The following is a 15,346-nucleotide window of genomic DNA, read 5'->3' on the forward strand; positions in this document are numbered from 1 at the left end:
GACTCGTTCCCGTGACCCGCCTGTGACAGGCCTGTGGACGCGGCTTCTCCGGGGGCTGCTGGGAGACGCCCCTCCGAGCCCTGTGGCGGGGGCCAGCCTCCCCCTGCAGCGTTGACGCCCCTCGCCCTGTGCAGGGAGGAGAGTCCCAGGAGCGCCCACGTGGGTTCCAGAACCTTCCGAGAACCTGAGACCACAGCGTCTCGGGGTGGGGCTGGGAGGGGACAGACGCCCACCTGGGCTTCTCAGCGGCCGCCCGAGCTGGTCGGGGGGCTTCTCCCGGAGAAGGGGGCCTGCTGCCCCCACGCGCCGGGCCCTGGCGTGGGCGGGGGCGGCTGTCCCCAGAGCGTGCGTGTGCCCGGAGGCGCCTGTTCAGCCTGGGTCAGAGCAGCCCCTCGGGGCAGATGCCGCGAGGTCCCTGCCCTGTTTGCGGCTGTGCTGCCCCGCCAGGCCCTTCGCTGCACTTTGGGGCTTGTTTTGGCTTCTTTGGGGACCCCCGTCCAGCCATCCTGGGGGTGTCTCCACACCCACAGCCGCTGTCACTCAGAGCGTTGGAGCTGTTTGTGCAGGAGCGACGCCGAGGGGCGGGGGGCATCCGGCAGGCCCCCCCGGGGCCTTTGTACAGCCTGCGGCGGGCCGGACGCACGGGGCAGTTTGCCATTAAAAATCAGCTTCTGTTCCTGTTTCTTTTGTTTGCTGACCTGACCCAACAATTTCTTTCTGTTCTCTGAGCTCGGAGGGAAAACACGGGCCTAAACATAGCCCAGCGCGCTCGCTCGGCGCCTGGAAGTGGCGAGGAGAGAAGCAGCGGGCAGCGGGGCCCGCGGCCACCTGGCCGGCGTGTGCACCAGGCGGCCAGGTCCTCCTCAGGCCGTGCCCCTCATAGCCCGGGGCCTGGGGGCCGTCCCCAGCCCACCCGCGCGCAGGGTCCCGCTGCCTCCAGCACCACACGAGCCGGGGGGCGGGACCTTCCCGGAGCCTCGGGACAGGCCCAGGGACTCCTGCTCCCTCCTGCCCTCTCTCAGCCCCTGGCGCGGGTCACGTGGAAGCTTCTAGAAAGGAACGGGGCCTAGCGTGTGGAGGCAGGTGGACTCTGAGCGAGTAGATGCTGCTTGTGTGACGAGGGTTTGGGCACCAACTCGTCCATTTTGGTTCAGAGGCCAGGAGGGACCAGTCGGTCCAGAACGCCCCGGGGGTGAGGGTCCGCCCAGGGCCCCTCCGCGGGGCTGGTTTTGCAGGGGCCGGGCGCCCGCCCTCCCCAACCCCCCGTTTTCTCTTTGTCCTTTGCCGCCCAGAGAATGGCAGGTGGCGCGACCTGGACAGGAAGTGCCCGCTGCAGACGGAGCAGCCGGGCGGCCGGCTCTGGGAGGGCTTCCCCGAGCGCTGCCCGGACCCTGCCCTGTGGCCCCGGGAGGCCGCCGCCGCCGCCTGCGCCGTGACCAGCCTCATCCAGGACCTCAGCCTCAGCGACCCCAGCGGGAGCCCCGCGGCCCCGCCCAGCAAGCGCCCCTGCCGCTCCCTGTCCTTCTCCGACGAACTGTCCGGCTGCCGGCCGTCCTGGCGGCCCCTGGGCTCCCGCGTGTGGACGCCGGTGGAGAAGCGGCGCTGCTACAGCGGGGGCAGCGTGCAGCGCTTCTCGGGGGGCGGCAGCCCCGTGCAGCGCAGCTCCAGCTTCAGCCTGCCCTCGCGGCCCGCGGCCCCCGCGCCCGCCCCGGCCCGGCCCGGCCCCCCCAGCGCGGCCCCCTGGAGCCCCCCGGCCGGCGGCCGGCTGGACCTGCAGCGCTCCCTGTCCTGCTCTCACGACCGCTTCTCCTTCGCGGGGGACGGCGCCCCCTCGGCCAGCAGCACCCCCGCCTCCACGCCCGAGCTGGCCCGCCGGCCCAGCGGGCTGGCCCGCAGCCGCTCACAGCCCTGCGTCCTCAACGACAGGAAGGCGGGCGTCAAGCGGCGGCGCCCCGACGAGGCCCTGGAGCCGCGGCCGTCGCTGGACCTGGCCAAGATGGCCCAGGTAAGCCTGGGCGGGGCCGGGCGGGGCCGGGCGGGGGCCGGGGGGACGGCCGGTCACTGTCGGCACCAGCGTCGCCCCTCCACCGAGGCCCCAAAGTGCTCCTTTTGTGCCGGGCACAAGGGGGGCGTGTCTGCCGGCAGCCCCGGGACCTCACACCCGGGGCCCTGTCCCCAGGCATGTCGCTGGGCTCACGCAGACCCCAGAGCAGGGCCAGGGGCGGTGGTTTGAGAGCTGCAGGGGCGGGGCGGGGAGGGCATATCCTCTGGGGTCGTCAGTTGTTGAGAAACGGGGCCAGTGCCTCACTGAGGGTCCTTGTGTCGCCAGTCACTGAGGCCCGAAGCCACACACCTCATTGCTCGTCCTTCCCTGGGCAGGTGGGTCCTCGCAGGCTGGTCCTTGCCCCTGGGGGACCCCGTGCACAGTCCACGGCCCCGTGCGGGCAGATCCGAGTGGGTCAGTGCCCTGGACTCGCGGGCTCAAGCAGGTCCCTGCAGGCCCCGGGCCTGTGCAGACAGATGGACCCAGGGGAGCCGCTGGGCCCTGGCGGGTGGTCTGGCAGGCTCAGCACTGCCCAGGAAGGCGGTCAGGCGGGCACTCGGTGCTGACCTTGCAGGTGGCCAGGCAGGCACTCAGCACTGCCCGTGCAGCCCGGCCCGGCTGTCTCTGTGACGGGCTCTCCCCCACTTGCTGCCCCTCCCGTCTCGCGCGTCCCTCAGAGCCAGTCAGGCGTCCGGTGTGGGGGACACGCGCCCGGCCCGAGCACAGACCTTCTGCCACTTCGTTCCAAGGGCCACAGCCCCCGTCCCGGGCTCCCCACGCGAGGCAGCCTGGGACAGCCCGACAGCAGCGGTGCGAGCGCCCTGCCCCGTCACCGGGCCGGTGAGTCCGTCTCGTCTCCCGAGAACCTGCTCCCCGATGGCGCCGAGGCGCGGCCCCTTAGGGTCGCGTCTCTGCACAGCTTCATCTGCTTTATTTTGGGACCCGGCCCTCGGGCCCCCGGGACGCTGTGCGGCCAGGAGGCAGCTGCGTGCGAGGCCAGCCGCTCCCCGTCCTGCCGCCCAGCCCCTGCACAGGGTCAGTGGGCAGTAAGGCTGGAGGGGGACCGCGTTTGTCAGGTGACAGCACGGAGGGTCCGTGGACGGCAGCCGCTTATGTGGGGCAGCCCGAGAGCTGCAGGCCGCGGTGCTGGGCACGTCCAGGAGGGGCCAAGAGGCTCTGGGCAGGGCTGTCCTTGCGTGGGACGTGCCCCCCGCTGTGTGCTGGGGGCCAGGGGCCCCTTGCCCCCTCCCAGGCTCGTGGCCCCCTGCAGGGCAGCAGCTCTGCCTTGCCTGGCGGATCCCCTGGGCTCTGGCCCGACCATCCTCGCGGACGGCCCCCTGTCCACCTGCCGGCCGCCTTGCGCTCCGTGCGCAGTGGCCCTTCCTGCCCACAGCGGGGGCAGCTGGACGGCAGAGGGAACCCGGGGTCGCCGTGCGTGGTCAGGAGGCAGCCCAGGAGCGGCACAAAAAGCACCAAGTGACCGTCGGGGCGAGAGGCAGGACGGAGGCTCTGGGCTGGACCGTCCGGCCCTTCCTGCTCCCAGCGCCCGGGCTGCCCTCTGACACGCCCCCGAGCCCTGTCCTCGGGGTCTGCGGCCACTGCAGGTGGACGGGCCTCTCTGCTGCGGGATGGTGTTCAGGTGTGGGGCGCGGGGGCGCCCGAGCTGCTCTCGGCGGCTGGTGCGGGGACGAGTCGGGCCTGGCTGGTGCTGTATGGCGAGGACTCGGGCCTGCGAGACCGTCCCCCGACACCGTCCCCCGACACCGTCCCCCGAGACCAGGCTCCTGGCGCAGCGCCCAGGGAGGTCAGCGCGAGGGCAGCAGCGAGCAGCCCGGAGCCGGGCTCTGCGCCCTCGCGTCTGTCTGTCCCGGGACGGCGGCCCTGATTGGGTGTCGCCCCCGGCGGGAGCCCCCACAGGCACCTGGACCCCCCCCCCCCGCCTCCCCAGGTGCCGCGGGTTGTGTCAGTGGCAGGAAGGTCGCGCTCGGGCCGGCTGTTGACACAACAGCGCTGATCCCCAGGAGAGGCGCGGAGGGGCCCCGGGGACACGCGGCTCCCTGTGACTTTCCACCCTCGCTCAGGAGCCCTTGTGGGCCGGGAGGTGTCCGGCGGGCGGTGGTCCCGGCCTCCTGGCTCGGGGCTGGGCGGTTGGAGTCAGGGCCCAGGCAGGAGCCCCCTGCCTCGGGGTCTGTGCCCGGAGACACACAAAAGCAGGGTCAGGGCCAGCGCCGTCCTGCTGCCCCTGCCACGGGCTGGCCTGGGGCTGGCCTGTGGGCGCCATGGGGGGGACACACCGTCCATGGCTGGGGCCGCAGCCTCATGCCTGTCCCTGTCCCAGTGGCCAGACCCGGGGTCCCGGTGCTCACACAGGCCGGGCGACCCTCCCGCGCACAGCCAGGGGGGCCGCGGGCAGCTCGAGCCACTCTGGGCCTCAGTGGCTCTGCATGGTCTCCTGCTGCCCCGGAGGCTTCGTCCGAGGCAGGACTGGGAGCCACGTTGTCCGTCGGTCACCGACGGCCACCAGGATGGACGCAGGGTAGGCTGGGAGGGGTCTCTGAGCTCCCACGTGGAGTCCTGAGTCCAGGGGCTCTGAAGGCTGAAGCCCACCCCCCACCCCCGCGCTGCCCTTCGAACCCGGGAGCCCCGAGAGTCCACGGCAGACACGGGGAAGCACGCGAGCAGGGCTGCAGGACGGCGGGACCCCCTCTGGCCACGTGGAGGGCAGCAGCCGTAGAGGGGCAGCAGAGACCAGGACTCAGTGACCCCACCCACCACTGTCCCTGCCGGCCTGGGCCCGACTCACTCCCAGGCCTCGGAGCACTCAGGTGTGTGATGGAGAGCAGATCTGGGCGCCTGGAGCACCTGGAGCACTCAGGGTACCTGGAGCACTCGGCATCTGGAGCACTCAGGGTACCTGGAGCACTCAGGGTACCTGGAGCACCCACGGCACCTGGAGCACTCAGGGCACCTGGAGCACTCAGGGCACCTGGAGCACTCAGGGTACCTGGAGCACTCAGGGTACCTGGAGCACCCACGGCACCTGGAGCACTCAGGGCACCTGGAGCACTCAGGGTACCTGGAGCACTCAGGGTACCTGGAGCACCCACGGCACCTGGAGCACTCGGCACCTGGAGCACTCAGGGCACCTGGAGCACCCACAGCACCTGGAGCACTCAGGGTACCTGGAGCACCCACGGCACCTGGAGCACTCGGCACCTGGAGCACTCAGGGTACCTGGAGCACTCAGGGTACCTGGAGCACCCACGGCACCTGGAGCACTCGGCACCTGGAGCACTCAGGGCACCTGGAGCACCCACAGCACCTGGAGCACTCAGGGTACCTGGAGCACCCACGGCACCTGGAGCACTCGGGGTACCTGGAGCACCCACGGCACCTGGAGCACTCGGGGTACCTGGAGCACCCACGGCACCTGGAGCACTCGGGGCACCTGGAGCACCCACAGCACCTCGAGCACTCAGGGTACCTGGAGCACCCACAGCAACTGGAGCACTCGGGGCACCTGGAGCACCCACGGCAACTGGAGCACTCGGGGCACCTGGAGCATTTAGGGCACCTCGAGCACTCATGGTACATGGAGCACTCAGGGCACCTGGAGCACTCCGGGTACCTGGAGCATTTAGGGCACCTGGAGCACTCAGAGCACCTCAAGCACTCAGCACTTAGAGCACTCGGGGTACCTGGAGCACTCTCAGCACCTGGAGCACTCACAGCACCTGAGCACCCACGGACCTGGGTGGACGCTGTGGGGAAGACAGTTCATTCCTCTCAGAGAGGGGAGGGAGAGTCCCGGGAGGGACGTGTGTGGCTCAGGGTCTCAGTAGGAAACGCAGTGGGGCTCGCACCGTGGCGGTCTCTGCCCATGCTTGTCCCGCTGGGCTCTGCCCGCTCAGGGCGAGGATGGGGACATCCCTCAGCTCGCCTGACCTCATGGCACAGCCAGAGCCACGGGGGCTGGAGCAAGACCCGGGTGAATTCCAGGCGCGGTCAGGCCCGGCCACCGGAGCAGAGCAGGCGCGTCGGGGCGGTGAGCCTCCCCTCTGCACACAGGCCGCTCGGACCGCGGACAGAGAACTCAGGCGCCGTCGCCGGGTGGCCGCGGAGGACGCCGCTCTGGAGGGCAGAAAGCACGAACCACGAAAGGCCGAGACAGACGAGTGAATCCTTCCCCCAGGGCCGGCTGACGTGGGCACCGAGATGGCCTGGGCTCCTCCCCTGCCCCTGGGCACTGCCACTGCGGGTGCTGGGGGACGGGCACACTCACCACTTCCTGCGGCAGCTGCGGGACAGCCCTGAAGTCCCGGGCAGGGGGGGGACAGGAAAGAGGAAAGTGACACACGGTGACGGCCAAGTTCTGCTCCTGTGCGGCCGGGCGGGACTCGTGGGGACTCTGGGCGGACACGGGTCCTGCCCTCGGCGTGTGACCCCGGGCTGGCTGTGGTGAGGGCGGGCTGCTGACTCGGTTTACTCCGGAGAAGGCGAGGCGTGTCCCCCTCACGGGCTGGGGGTTTCCACAGTGTCCCCCACGCCGTCTCCTTTCGGGGCAGTGGTGCCGGGGGAGCCCGTGTCCCCCGCTCAGCGGTGCCCCCTCCTGCGACTCGCCCTGAGCGCCCACACCGCCCTGCCCGACTGGGGTGCCAGAAGGTTCCCCAGACTCAGCCTGCCCCCCTCCCCCCTTCACATCCTGGAGGGGCCGTGTCTGGCCGCCAGTGTGTCTCTGGGGCTCTCTGGGTGCGGGGTGCTGGCCGGGCGGGCAGGAGCAGGGGTGGGGGTGGGGGTGCAGTGGCTAGGACCCCCCGCACTGCGTCCAGAAGTGCTGCGTCCTGGGCACTTGCCCTCAGGCCCACGGGCTTTTTGTCCTCACAGACGGGGCCCAACCTGGTGTCCAGGTCGCAGGGCTGGGGTGTGCAGCCGGGCTCGGGGGTCCTGGACACACCCCTTCCCGCAGAGGTGAGGCCGCACCCCGCATGCCCTGATGGGGGCGGAGGAGCTGCCCCACTCGAGGCCGCGGGCGCTGGACTGTGCCCCCTGCCCTCCGCCGCACCCCTCTTGGCCCCGAACAGTGGGGGCGGGGGGCAGGCGTCCGCAGGGGCCCGTGTGTTGGTGTCTGTCTGATGGGGGAGGGGGTGTCGCCCGGCCTTAGAGGGGCGCAGGGGCCCCCGGGCCCCACGTCTCAGTCTGCGGGACCTGAGTCCAGGCCTCACACGTGTGTTTGCAGGGCCCCAGGCTTGCGCCAGCTGACCTTGGCTGGTGACCCCCCCGGGCCCGCTGTGGCGCCCGCCCCCCTCGCGCTGCTGCACCCTGGCCCCAGTGCCCCGCTCCAGGGCCCCTTGGTGACACTGCGCTGTCCCTTGGTGACACGGGCCTGGTCCGTGGCTCGAGGCCTGTGTGTTGCTCGTCCCGGGAGCAGGCTTGCCGGGGGGAGCCGAGGTCACTGCGGCCTGCACGCGGCCCCTCCGCTCGGGCTGGCCCGGCCCAGGCAGGGCTGGTGGGTGTTTTCCTGCAGAGCCCACTGAGCTCTCCCTCCTCGAGGCCCAGGGTTCCGGCACCCCACTGGGGAGCAGTTGGCACCCTGCCCGCCTTCTGCCCTCCAACCCGGCTGATTTTCAACCGTGGCCCAGAGCCGGGGAGCTTCCTGCCCCCCCAGGAGCTGGGGTGCCCGGTGCTTGCAGGGGCAGGAGGCTGGGGGGGCCTGGGGGCTCCCATCTGCATCGGCACACGCCGATTTCCTGTTGGCATCTGTGCCCACACCCACTTCCTTTTCCATCTGCCTCCACCCTGTGTTCTGGGCCTTGCCCCATTGTCTGCACCTGCAGGCCTCGTGCCCTCCCCCCAACACCTGTCTCTGGGCACCCTCCCCCCACCGCCCCAGCCTCGGCCAGCTCTGCCTCAGAGCCTCCGGCCACGAGGTGGGCAGTGGTGGCCCTCCAGCTCGTTCCCACAGGAGGGGGTGCCGCTGGCTCTTCTCAGCTGCCTCTGGGCACACATGTGTGCAGGCATGTGTCAGTGATGTGTGGACATGGGAGTGCATGCATGTGTGATGTGGGCACGCCTGTGTGCATACATGTATGAGTAGTTATGTGTGCATTCATGTGAGTGGTCGTGAGCACTGTGCTTGTGAGCATGTGTTTGATACGAAGCATGTGCCTGTGTGTGCAAATGAGGTGTGGCACGTGGGGTGGGCCCGCGTGTGCATGTGACACGAGCATGTAAGTAGGAAGTGCAGGCGTGTGGGGTGTGCTGACCCATGCGTGTTGTAGCATGCCCGTGTCTGAAGTGTGAGCACCAGTGCGTGCCTGTGTGACGTGCAGACACGTGTCTGCCCACGTGTGTGAGGGAACCGACCACACCGGGCCCTGGAGGGCCGGTGACTGGCCCCGGCCGGTGTCTGGCCCCACCCACGGTCCGGCTTGGGTTTCCGTGGGGACTGGGGGCTGGGAACCGCCTCCTGGCACCAGCGTTGCACGTTCAGACCCGACTCGCAGCGCCTCCCTGGGCCTGGTGGGGAGATCGCCTCTCCCGGGCCGCCATCCGGCACCCGGGCGTCCGCGCGGCGAGGAGCAGGGCCCCTGGTGCTGGAGACGGGCCCAGAGCTAGGGTGCGCCGCGTCCGCAGGGTGCCCTGCCGGGGCCTGCGCCGGCGTGGCCCCGCCCCGGCCCCGCCCACGCAGGCGCCGCCCCTCCCACCACTGGCCACGCCCCCTCAGCGGCCGCCCCGCCCCGCCCCGCGGATCCCGGAAGCGCGGGTGCCAGCCTGAGGCTTGTCCCCACCACTTGCTCTTGCTACGGGCGGGGCGCCCAGGAATGTCCTCCCACCCCCGCTGCCAGCAGGCACGGCCGCGGCCACCGGCCCTGCCCGGGCATGCCGGGACATGCTGGTGGAGCCCGCTGGCCGCCGCCTCTCGGCCCCGGGCTTCCTGGCCGGGGACACCCACCCTGGGCCCTGCCGTGCCGCGTCCGGGGGTCCTGGGGTCGCCGGCACCCCGAGACATGCCTGCGGGCGCTGGGCTCCCCCTGTGCCCCGGGGCAGCAGGAAATCCACCCCCAGAGGCCCCCAAAGGGCGTTCAGCGGGGTCGCGGGGGGAGGGCGCACCGGTCAGCTTGCTCTGGGGCGCTGGGGACAGCGGGTCTCTGGTCCTGGAGGTGGACACGCCCCGTGTGCCCTGTGGGAAGCAGGACCCGGGGTGAGGCACATGCTGGCCAGCTTCTAGGATGCCCAGAACAGGACCGGCCGGCCCGGTTCGTTGCGTGGCCGAAGCCTGCAGTGGCCTCGAGAGGGGCGGGGGAGTGAGGCGGGGGCTCCTGGCCCCCTGCTTGGGGTGCGGGGTGCTCTGGCCACTGCCTGGGGAACTGCTGGCTTCTGGAATTTTCCGAGCTGGGGCCTGTGGGGCAGATAAATCTGCCTGCTGTTTCCGCCGCGTCTGCCCGCCCTCACTGATCACGTGGTGTGGGCGGAGGGAATCCTCTTCCCACGCGGGGAGGAAGTCCCGACTGTGACACTCGGACCCCGTCTCTGTGTTGGCCACGTGGGGTCTTGGGTGGCGGAAAAGGGCCCCAAACTCGCGTGCGCATGCACCCCCCCAGGACACCCGTCCCCGCTGCCTCAGTGGGGTCAGCCGCTCCCATGCCTCAAGATCCTCGGGCCTTCCTCAGCGACACCCACGTGCCCCCACTGATAGCCCCCCCGGGACGGGCCTCGTTTGCAGGAAGCCAGTGTGGGTGACCGTGGCGGGAGCGAGGAGCCCGTCTTCCGGGACCCCCTCCCCAGCCCTCCCCCGGCTGTGTGTGTGACACGCATCCCCGACTCGGGTCACGGTGTCCTTTCCCACACCGCGTGGCATTAGCCTCCTTCCCGTCCCTCGGCGGAGGCAAATGCCGACGTTTCGTGCTCGAGGAGCCCAGGTGGGGCGGGGTGGGGCTGGGACCCCAGGGACCCCTCCCCCTTTGTCCACCGGGCACCAGCTCCAGAAGCCCAGCTTGGTGCCAGGAGTAAGTTTTTGGCGCTCTGAAATCCCGTGGCATTCTGGGGCACAGGGGGGTCCGTGCGGGCCCCTTGCTGTGATCACTGCTTCCCAGAGCTGGAGTGCGTGCCGGGGGGGGGGACGCAGACCCCCAGTCTGTGTCGTGCTGTCGTGCTGGGGTGGGGGCGTAGGTACGGCTCATCCCCGAGTCGGGGTGGGCTGGGGGCAGTGTGGGCTTGACCCTGCCTCTGCACGCAGCTCTCAGGCCTCCAGGACTGCCCAGGGGGGCGGGATCTGCCTTTCTGGGGGCCCCCGGGTACAGGGTCTGGGGTGGGGCCACCCGGAGGTCGAGGCACGCACTGACCCCCCCCCCCTCTCCCGCAGAACTGCCAGACGTTCAGCAGCCTCAGCAGCCTGGGAGCGGCGGGTGTGGACGTCGGTGGCCCCCGGGCCTGGACCGCTTTGCTCTCGGCCTCGGGCCCCGGGGGCAGGACCCCAGCCGGGACCCCGGTCCCCGAGCCGCCGCCCCCGTCCTTCGACGACCCCCTGGCCTGCCGGGAGGAGCTGTGCTGGGAGGAGGCGGACGGCGGCCCCCTGGACGATGGCTGTGGCCAGAGGTGGGAGACGGCCACGGCCTGGCGGGACCGCGCGGCCACAGGGGGCAGCCCCTGTTCCCTGGACGGCGAGCTGGACATTGAGCAGATCGAGCAGAACTGAGGGGCCCGGGGCGCCGGCGGGAGGATGCCGGCCGGCCTGCGCCTCGGGCCACCCCACCCTCACCAGCACTGCAGGGGCCCGGGCGCGGGGACACCGACCCCGGCAGGCACGCAAAGCTGATCGGCTGAGCCCGGTGGGGCTCCGTCGGGGCGTGCGGCCCCTCAGCCTCCTGCTCAGGTCACTCACTGACCCTGTGCCTTCACCCCCCCCACCCCCCGCTTCTAGTGACCCCAGAACCGCCGGCCTTAACGGCACGGGCAGTGCCCCACACCGGGCCAGAGGCCATCTCGCCCACGTGGGGTCACCTGCTGGCCCCAGAGCAGCCCCCACTGTCCCCTGGGGCCGCTGTGCCGGGGGTGGGCCTAGGGCGGCCTTTGCAGTGCTCACGGCCCTTGGGGTTGGCCCGGAGGGCTGGCGGGTGGGTCTGGCTCACTGTTGGGCCCTGCTGGCCTGAACCCGGGCACAGCGCCATCTGCGGGGACCCCACCGGGCACACACTGGCATAGGTTTGGGCTTCTGCCACCCCGAGAGGCTGCCCCAAAGTGCTGCTCCCAGCCCCAGACCCTGGGCCGGGCCCCTGTCTGGGGCGGGGGCACCTCAGGACTTCCCCCAAAGGCACAGGGCTCCGAGCCGGACGCTGGGGGAGGGGGGACGAGGCGCTCGCCTGCGGCCCCCACGGCCTTGACCTTGCCACGAAGGAGGGCACATACCACAGGCCGCCCTCTGCTCAGGAAGGCCCAGCACTGGCGAGGGAAGCCCTGGGGCGCCCCCAGAAGCAGAACCTCCCGTACCCCTCCCCCCGCCAGCCCGGAGTGGGGGGCGCACCCACCGGCAGGGCAGACCCCGCCAAAGGAGCCTCACTTTTGTCGGGGCCCCGAGGACAGGCAGAGGTGCTGGGGGCTGCAGAAGCCTCGGCCCCTTCCCCCCTCCTCCCCCACCCCGTTTACATTCCTGCCAACCCTTTGCCTTACTCCCCGGGGTGGGGGCCCGGCCCCCGGGAGGGGTGTCCTGTGCGGGCGCCGGTCTCAGAAAGCCTTACTTTTCACCAGAAGTTTGTAGCAGGGGAGTTTTGTGAATTTTTACACAGAAAAATAAAGTCCACGTTACAAAGAAAACCGAAGTTTCCAAGTGGGTCTAGTTTCCAAGAGGCTCTGCGGGGCTGGGGGCGTCCCCGGGGCTGTGCAGGGCAGGGACCCTCCGTGTTTCCGGCCACACCCGCCGGCTCGGTCCACAGCGGCATCCCTGATGCCCTGGCAGGTCGCGAGTCGCTCCTTCCCGCAGCCTGGGCAGGGAAGCCGCTGGTACGCCCAGCCATCGGCAACTGTTCTCGGGATTGTCACCGCTGGTGACGGACCCTGAGCCCAGCTGGCCGTGAGCCCGGGCTGGCCTGCACCCCTGGGTCCCTGTGCCGGGCTGGGGGGCTCTCCTGTGACACTGGGGGGGGCAAAGGGGCCCCACTGGACAGGACACTGCCAGTCCTGCCCCAGAACCCGGGTGTCACGGGACGCCCCATAGACCCTTCCCTTTCCTGCCCCCCTGTGGCCACCTCGCTCCCTTCCTGCTGGACACGGGGCGGGGGGCAGTGGACAGGTGTGTCCAGGGGAACTGGGGTTCATCTGGTGGCCGTGCTCGGCCCAGGGCCTGTGCCGTGGGGACCCTCAGCGGAAGATGGGGGTAGCTGGCGTCCTGCACCCCAGCCCCCGCCCTGCGGGAGTCACACGCTCGGCCGCCCCCACGGGACAGGACGGGGAGGGGGGCCCCGGACGCGCCTCCCGTCTCGGGCACTGGAATCCTGCAGGTGGGTCCTGGGGCCGGGACAAGGGCAGGGGGGGTCCCCGCCCCCCAGGGGCAGCCTGCCCGCCCCCACGGGCCCACAGCCCAGTCCGAGTCGGCACCCGAGCCTTTATTAGCCTCGCAGCCGGCCCCCGGGGCTGGGGGTTGGGGGGCGACCTCGCTCCCCTCGAGGCCACTGGCTGTCCCGGGAGCCGGGTCCGCCCGCGGGAGGGGGTGCGGGGGCTCAGCGGGCCGCGTGCTCCAGCAGCAGGTCCACGGCCTCCGCCAGGTTGTCCACGTGGCCGTCGGCCTTCACCTCCGGGTGCTGCTCGTCGCTGGGCCTGGGGGCGAGACCAGTGGTCAGTCGGGGACCCCACGAGACCCTGAAGCCATGCTGGGGGCACCTCACCTCCCCCCTCCTCCCCAGGGCGGCCGCCCGCTGTGGGGCGTCCCCAGGAGTGACCCTGGGCTGGGGGCGACACGTGGGGAGTGGGTGCCCGCCACCCTCGTTCCCGAGTGTCCGGGTCACCCAGAGGCGGGGGGCCGGGGGCAGAGCCCCCCAGGAGAGTGGCCGCACCCCAGAGCTGGCCGGCCGGGCAGCCACGTCCAGGTGGCGTCAGGGTGAGGGGCTGTCGCGGGACCCTCCCATCGAGGACTCGCGCTCCCGGAAGGGCAGCAGGGCCGGCCTGGGCCTTGGGTCCAGCCCCGCACCCCCCCCACCCCGCGCCCTGGGCAGCTCAGGGCCCGGCTCTGGCAGCCGTCCCAGCGCCAGCGGACCCCCGTCCCGCTGACGCCCGGGGTCACGGCCCTTGTGGGCGTGGCTGGTCCCTGCCTGCCCCAGGGCATCCTGTGGACACTTGGGGACTCGGCCCGCGAAGCTGGCCTGGGCCGGTCAGCATGTGTGTCGGTCAGCGCATCTGCCTCAGCACGTGGCCTGTCATCACACCGCGCACTGTGCCCGGAGTCTGCTGGCCCGTGTCCTGCCGTGTGCCCTGTGACACGCGCTGGCCAGTGGCCGGGAGGGTGGGGGCAGCTCTGGAGCGGGCACCCAGCACCCTCGGGCGCGGGAGATGGGCCAAGTTTCCACCAGGATTGGCACAAACACACAACCACACCTACGCACATACACACTCACCCCCACAGTCGCACAACCACATACACAACTACACACACACACTCATCCTCACAGTCACACATTCACACAACCACACAGTCACAGTTATACAGTCACAACCACAGACACACTCAAAACCACATGTACAACCGCACACACTCGTTCTCATAATCACACACACACACACACACACACACACACACAGTCACAGCCACACACGGGCCTGCCCGGGCGGGGTCTCTGCAGGTTCCACCGCAGCCGCCGTGCAGAGGACGCGGGCGGGCGGGCCCCGAGGGGGCGAGGCGCGGTCAGTGCACCTGGTCAGGAGAGCGGGCGGCGCCTCCCCGCACCCCCACTCCAGCTGCTTCTGCTGCTGCCCAGCAACCAGGGGGCCTGGCAGTGGGCGGGCAGCGCTGCGGCCACCCCACCCTGTGCTGGCATCTCCGGGGCACAGCCAGGCACCTGGCCGGGTGCCCGCCCACATGCCTGTGCGCCAGGCCCCTGGAGAGGTCAGTGACTCGGTGGAGAGCCCCTGGGACTCAGACTTCAAAGCAGGTGCCTCCTCCAGGAAGCCCCCCAGCTTCTCCTCAGAGCACCTCAGGACCCCTAAGCTGACCTGGCCTCCGGCCCCTCTTCAAATGCCCCGGTGCCCCGAGTGTATGTGTGTTGTGTATGCCTGTGTGTCTGTCTCTGTGTGTACCTGTGTCTGAGTGTGTGTGCTCTGAGTGCCTGTGTCTGTCTGTGTGTGTCTGTGTGTGCTGTGTGTGCCTGTGAGTCGGCCTGTGTGGTGTGTCTGTAAGTATGGTCTGTGTGTGCCTGTGTCTGTGTGTGCTGTGTGTCTTTGTGTGCGTGCCTGTCTGTGTGTCTGTGTGCGGTGTGTGTCTGTGTCTGTGTGTGCCTGTGAGTGTGAGTGTGTGTACTCTGGTCGGGGGGCCCCACTCAGCCAGGTGCTATGCAACAGGGGGCCCCTTCCCCCTGCCTGGCCCCGTGGCTCGGCATGCAGTGTGCGGCCATGGTGTGTGCACATGAGGGCGGGCTCAGCTCGCCTCTGCAGACCTCACAGGCCAGAGGGTGCTGGGGGGCCGCCCCACCCCAGCCCGCGGCTCAGAGCCCACCCACAGCCCCTTGGGCACCGCCCCGGTCGGCGAGAGCGGGCCTGAACCCCGCGGCCCTCCATGCCGAGGGAGCTTTCCTGAAAGGCCTTGGCCAGCGGACACCAAGTCAAACAACTGGGTTTGGCAGCTCCGGGAGGCCCAGCCCTGCCCGCCACTGGCGGCCGAGGCATAAGGAGCCCATTCAGAGCCCGCGAGCAGGCACGGGGGGGGGGGCCCGGGACCCCCGGGTCTGCGCCAAGCACCATGCCAGCCACAGGGGGCCTGCGGGAGCAGAGAGCGAACGCCGCCCTGGGCGGGTCACACGTGTGAGGGAGGCGAGGAGAGGGCCGGGGGGTCCCTGGCCCCCGAGGTGCCCCCAGAGGGTGGTCACCTGAGCCCCGTGGTCGGTGGTCATGCCCCACGTCTGGGCGACCCTGGCCCGGCCCAGGCCGCCTCGCCAAGACTTTCTGTGTGGGGGACCAGAGCGCCAGAACAGCGGGCAGGGCGTGGGTTCCATCCCGGCTCCCCACAGAGGCACCCTGAGCACTGTCCACCCCGGCCTGCCCCAGGAGCCGTGTCAGAAGTGACGGCTGGGCTGGAGCGATAGCACAGCGGGGAGGGCGTTT

At 70.7% G+C, this 15,346-nt stretch overlaps 2 protein-coding genes across 3 annotated transcripts in view; one reads left to right on the forward strand and one right to left on the reverse strand.

Annotated features, from left to right (window-relative positions):
- FAM53B (family with sequence similarity 53 member B) overlaps positions 1-11,652 on the forward strand; it is a 38,676-nt gene extending 27,024 nt beyond the window's left edge. For both annotated transcript variants that reach the window (XM_055118846.1, XM_055118845.1), the window contains exons 4-5: positions 1,293-2,005; positions 10,407-11,652. In XM_055118846.1, coding sequence (XP_054974821.1) covers positions 1,293-2,005; positions 10,407-10,739 — 1,046 coding nt within the window. In that variant the 3' untranslated portion in view covers positions 10,740-11,652. The remainder of the gene's footprint in view (positions 1-1,292; positions 2,006-10,406) is intronic.
- A 969-nt stretch (positions 11,653-12,621) lies between these two features.
- The window catches only part of LHPP (phospholysine phosphohistidine inorganic pyrophosphate phosphatase), a 29,184-nt gene continuing 26,459 nt past the window's right edge, over positions 12,622-15,346 (reverse strand). The window contains exon 7 of the mRNA XM_055118847.1: positions 12,622-12,853. Within this exon, the coding sequence (XP_054974822.1) occupies positions 12,757-12,853 (97 nt within the window). The 3' untranslated portion in view covers positions 12,622-12,756. The remainder of the gene's footprint in view (positions 12,854-15,346) is intronic.

Source organism: Sorex araneus, chromosome 11 (genome assembly GCF_027595985.1).
Source record: "Sorex araneus isolate mSorAra2 chromosome 11, mSorAra2.pri, whole genome shotgun sequence".
Lineage (NCBI taxonomy): Eukaryota > Metazoa > Chordata > Mammalia > Eulipotyphla > Soricidae > Sorex > Sorex araneus.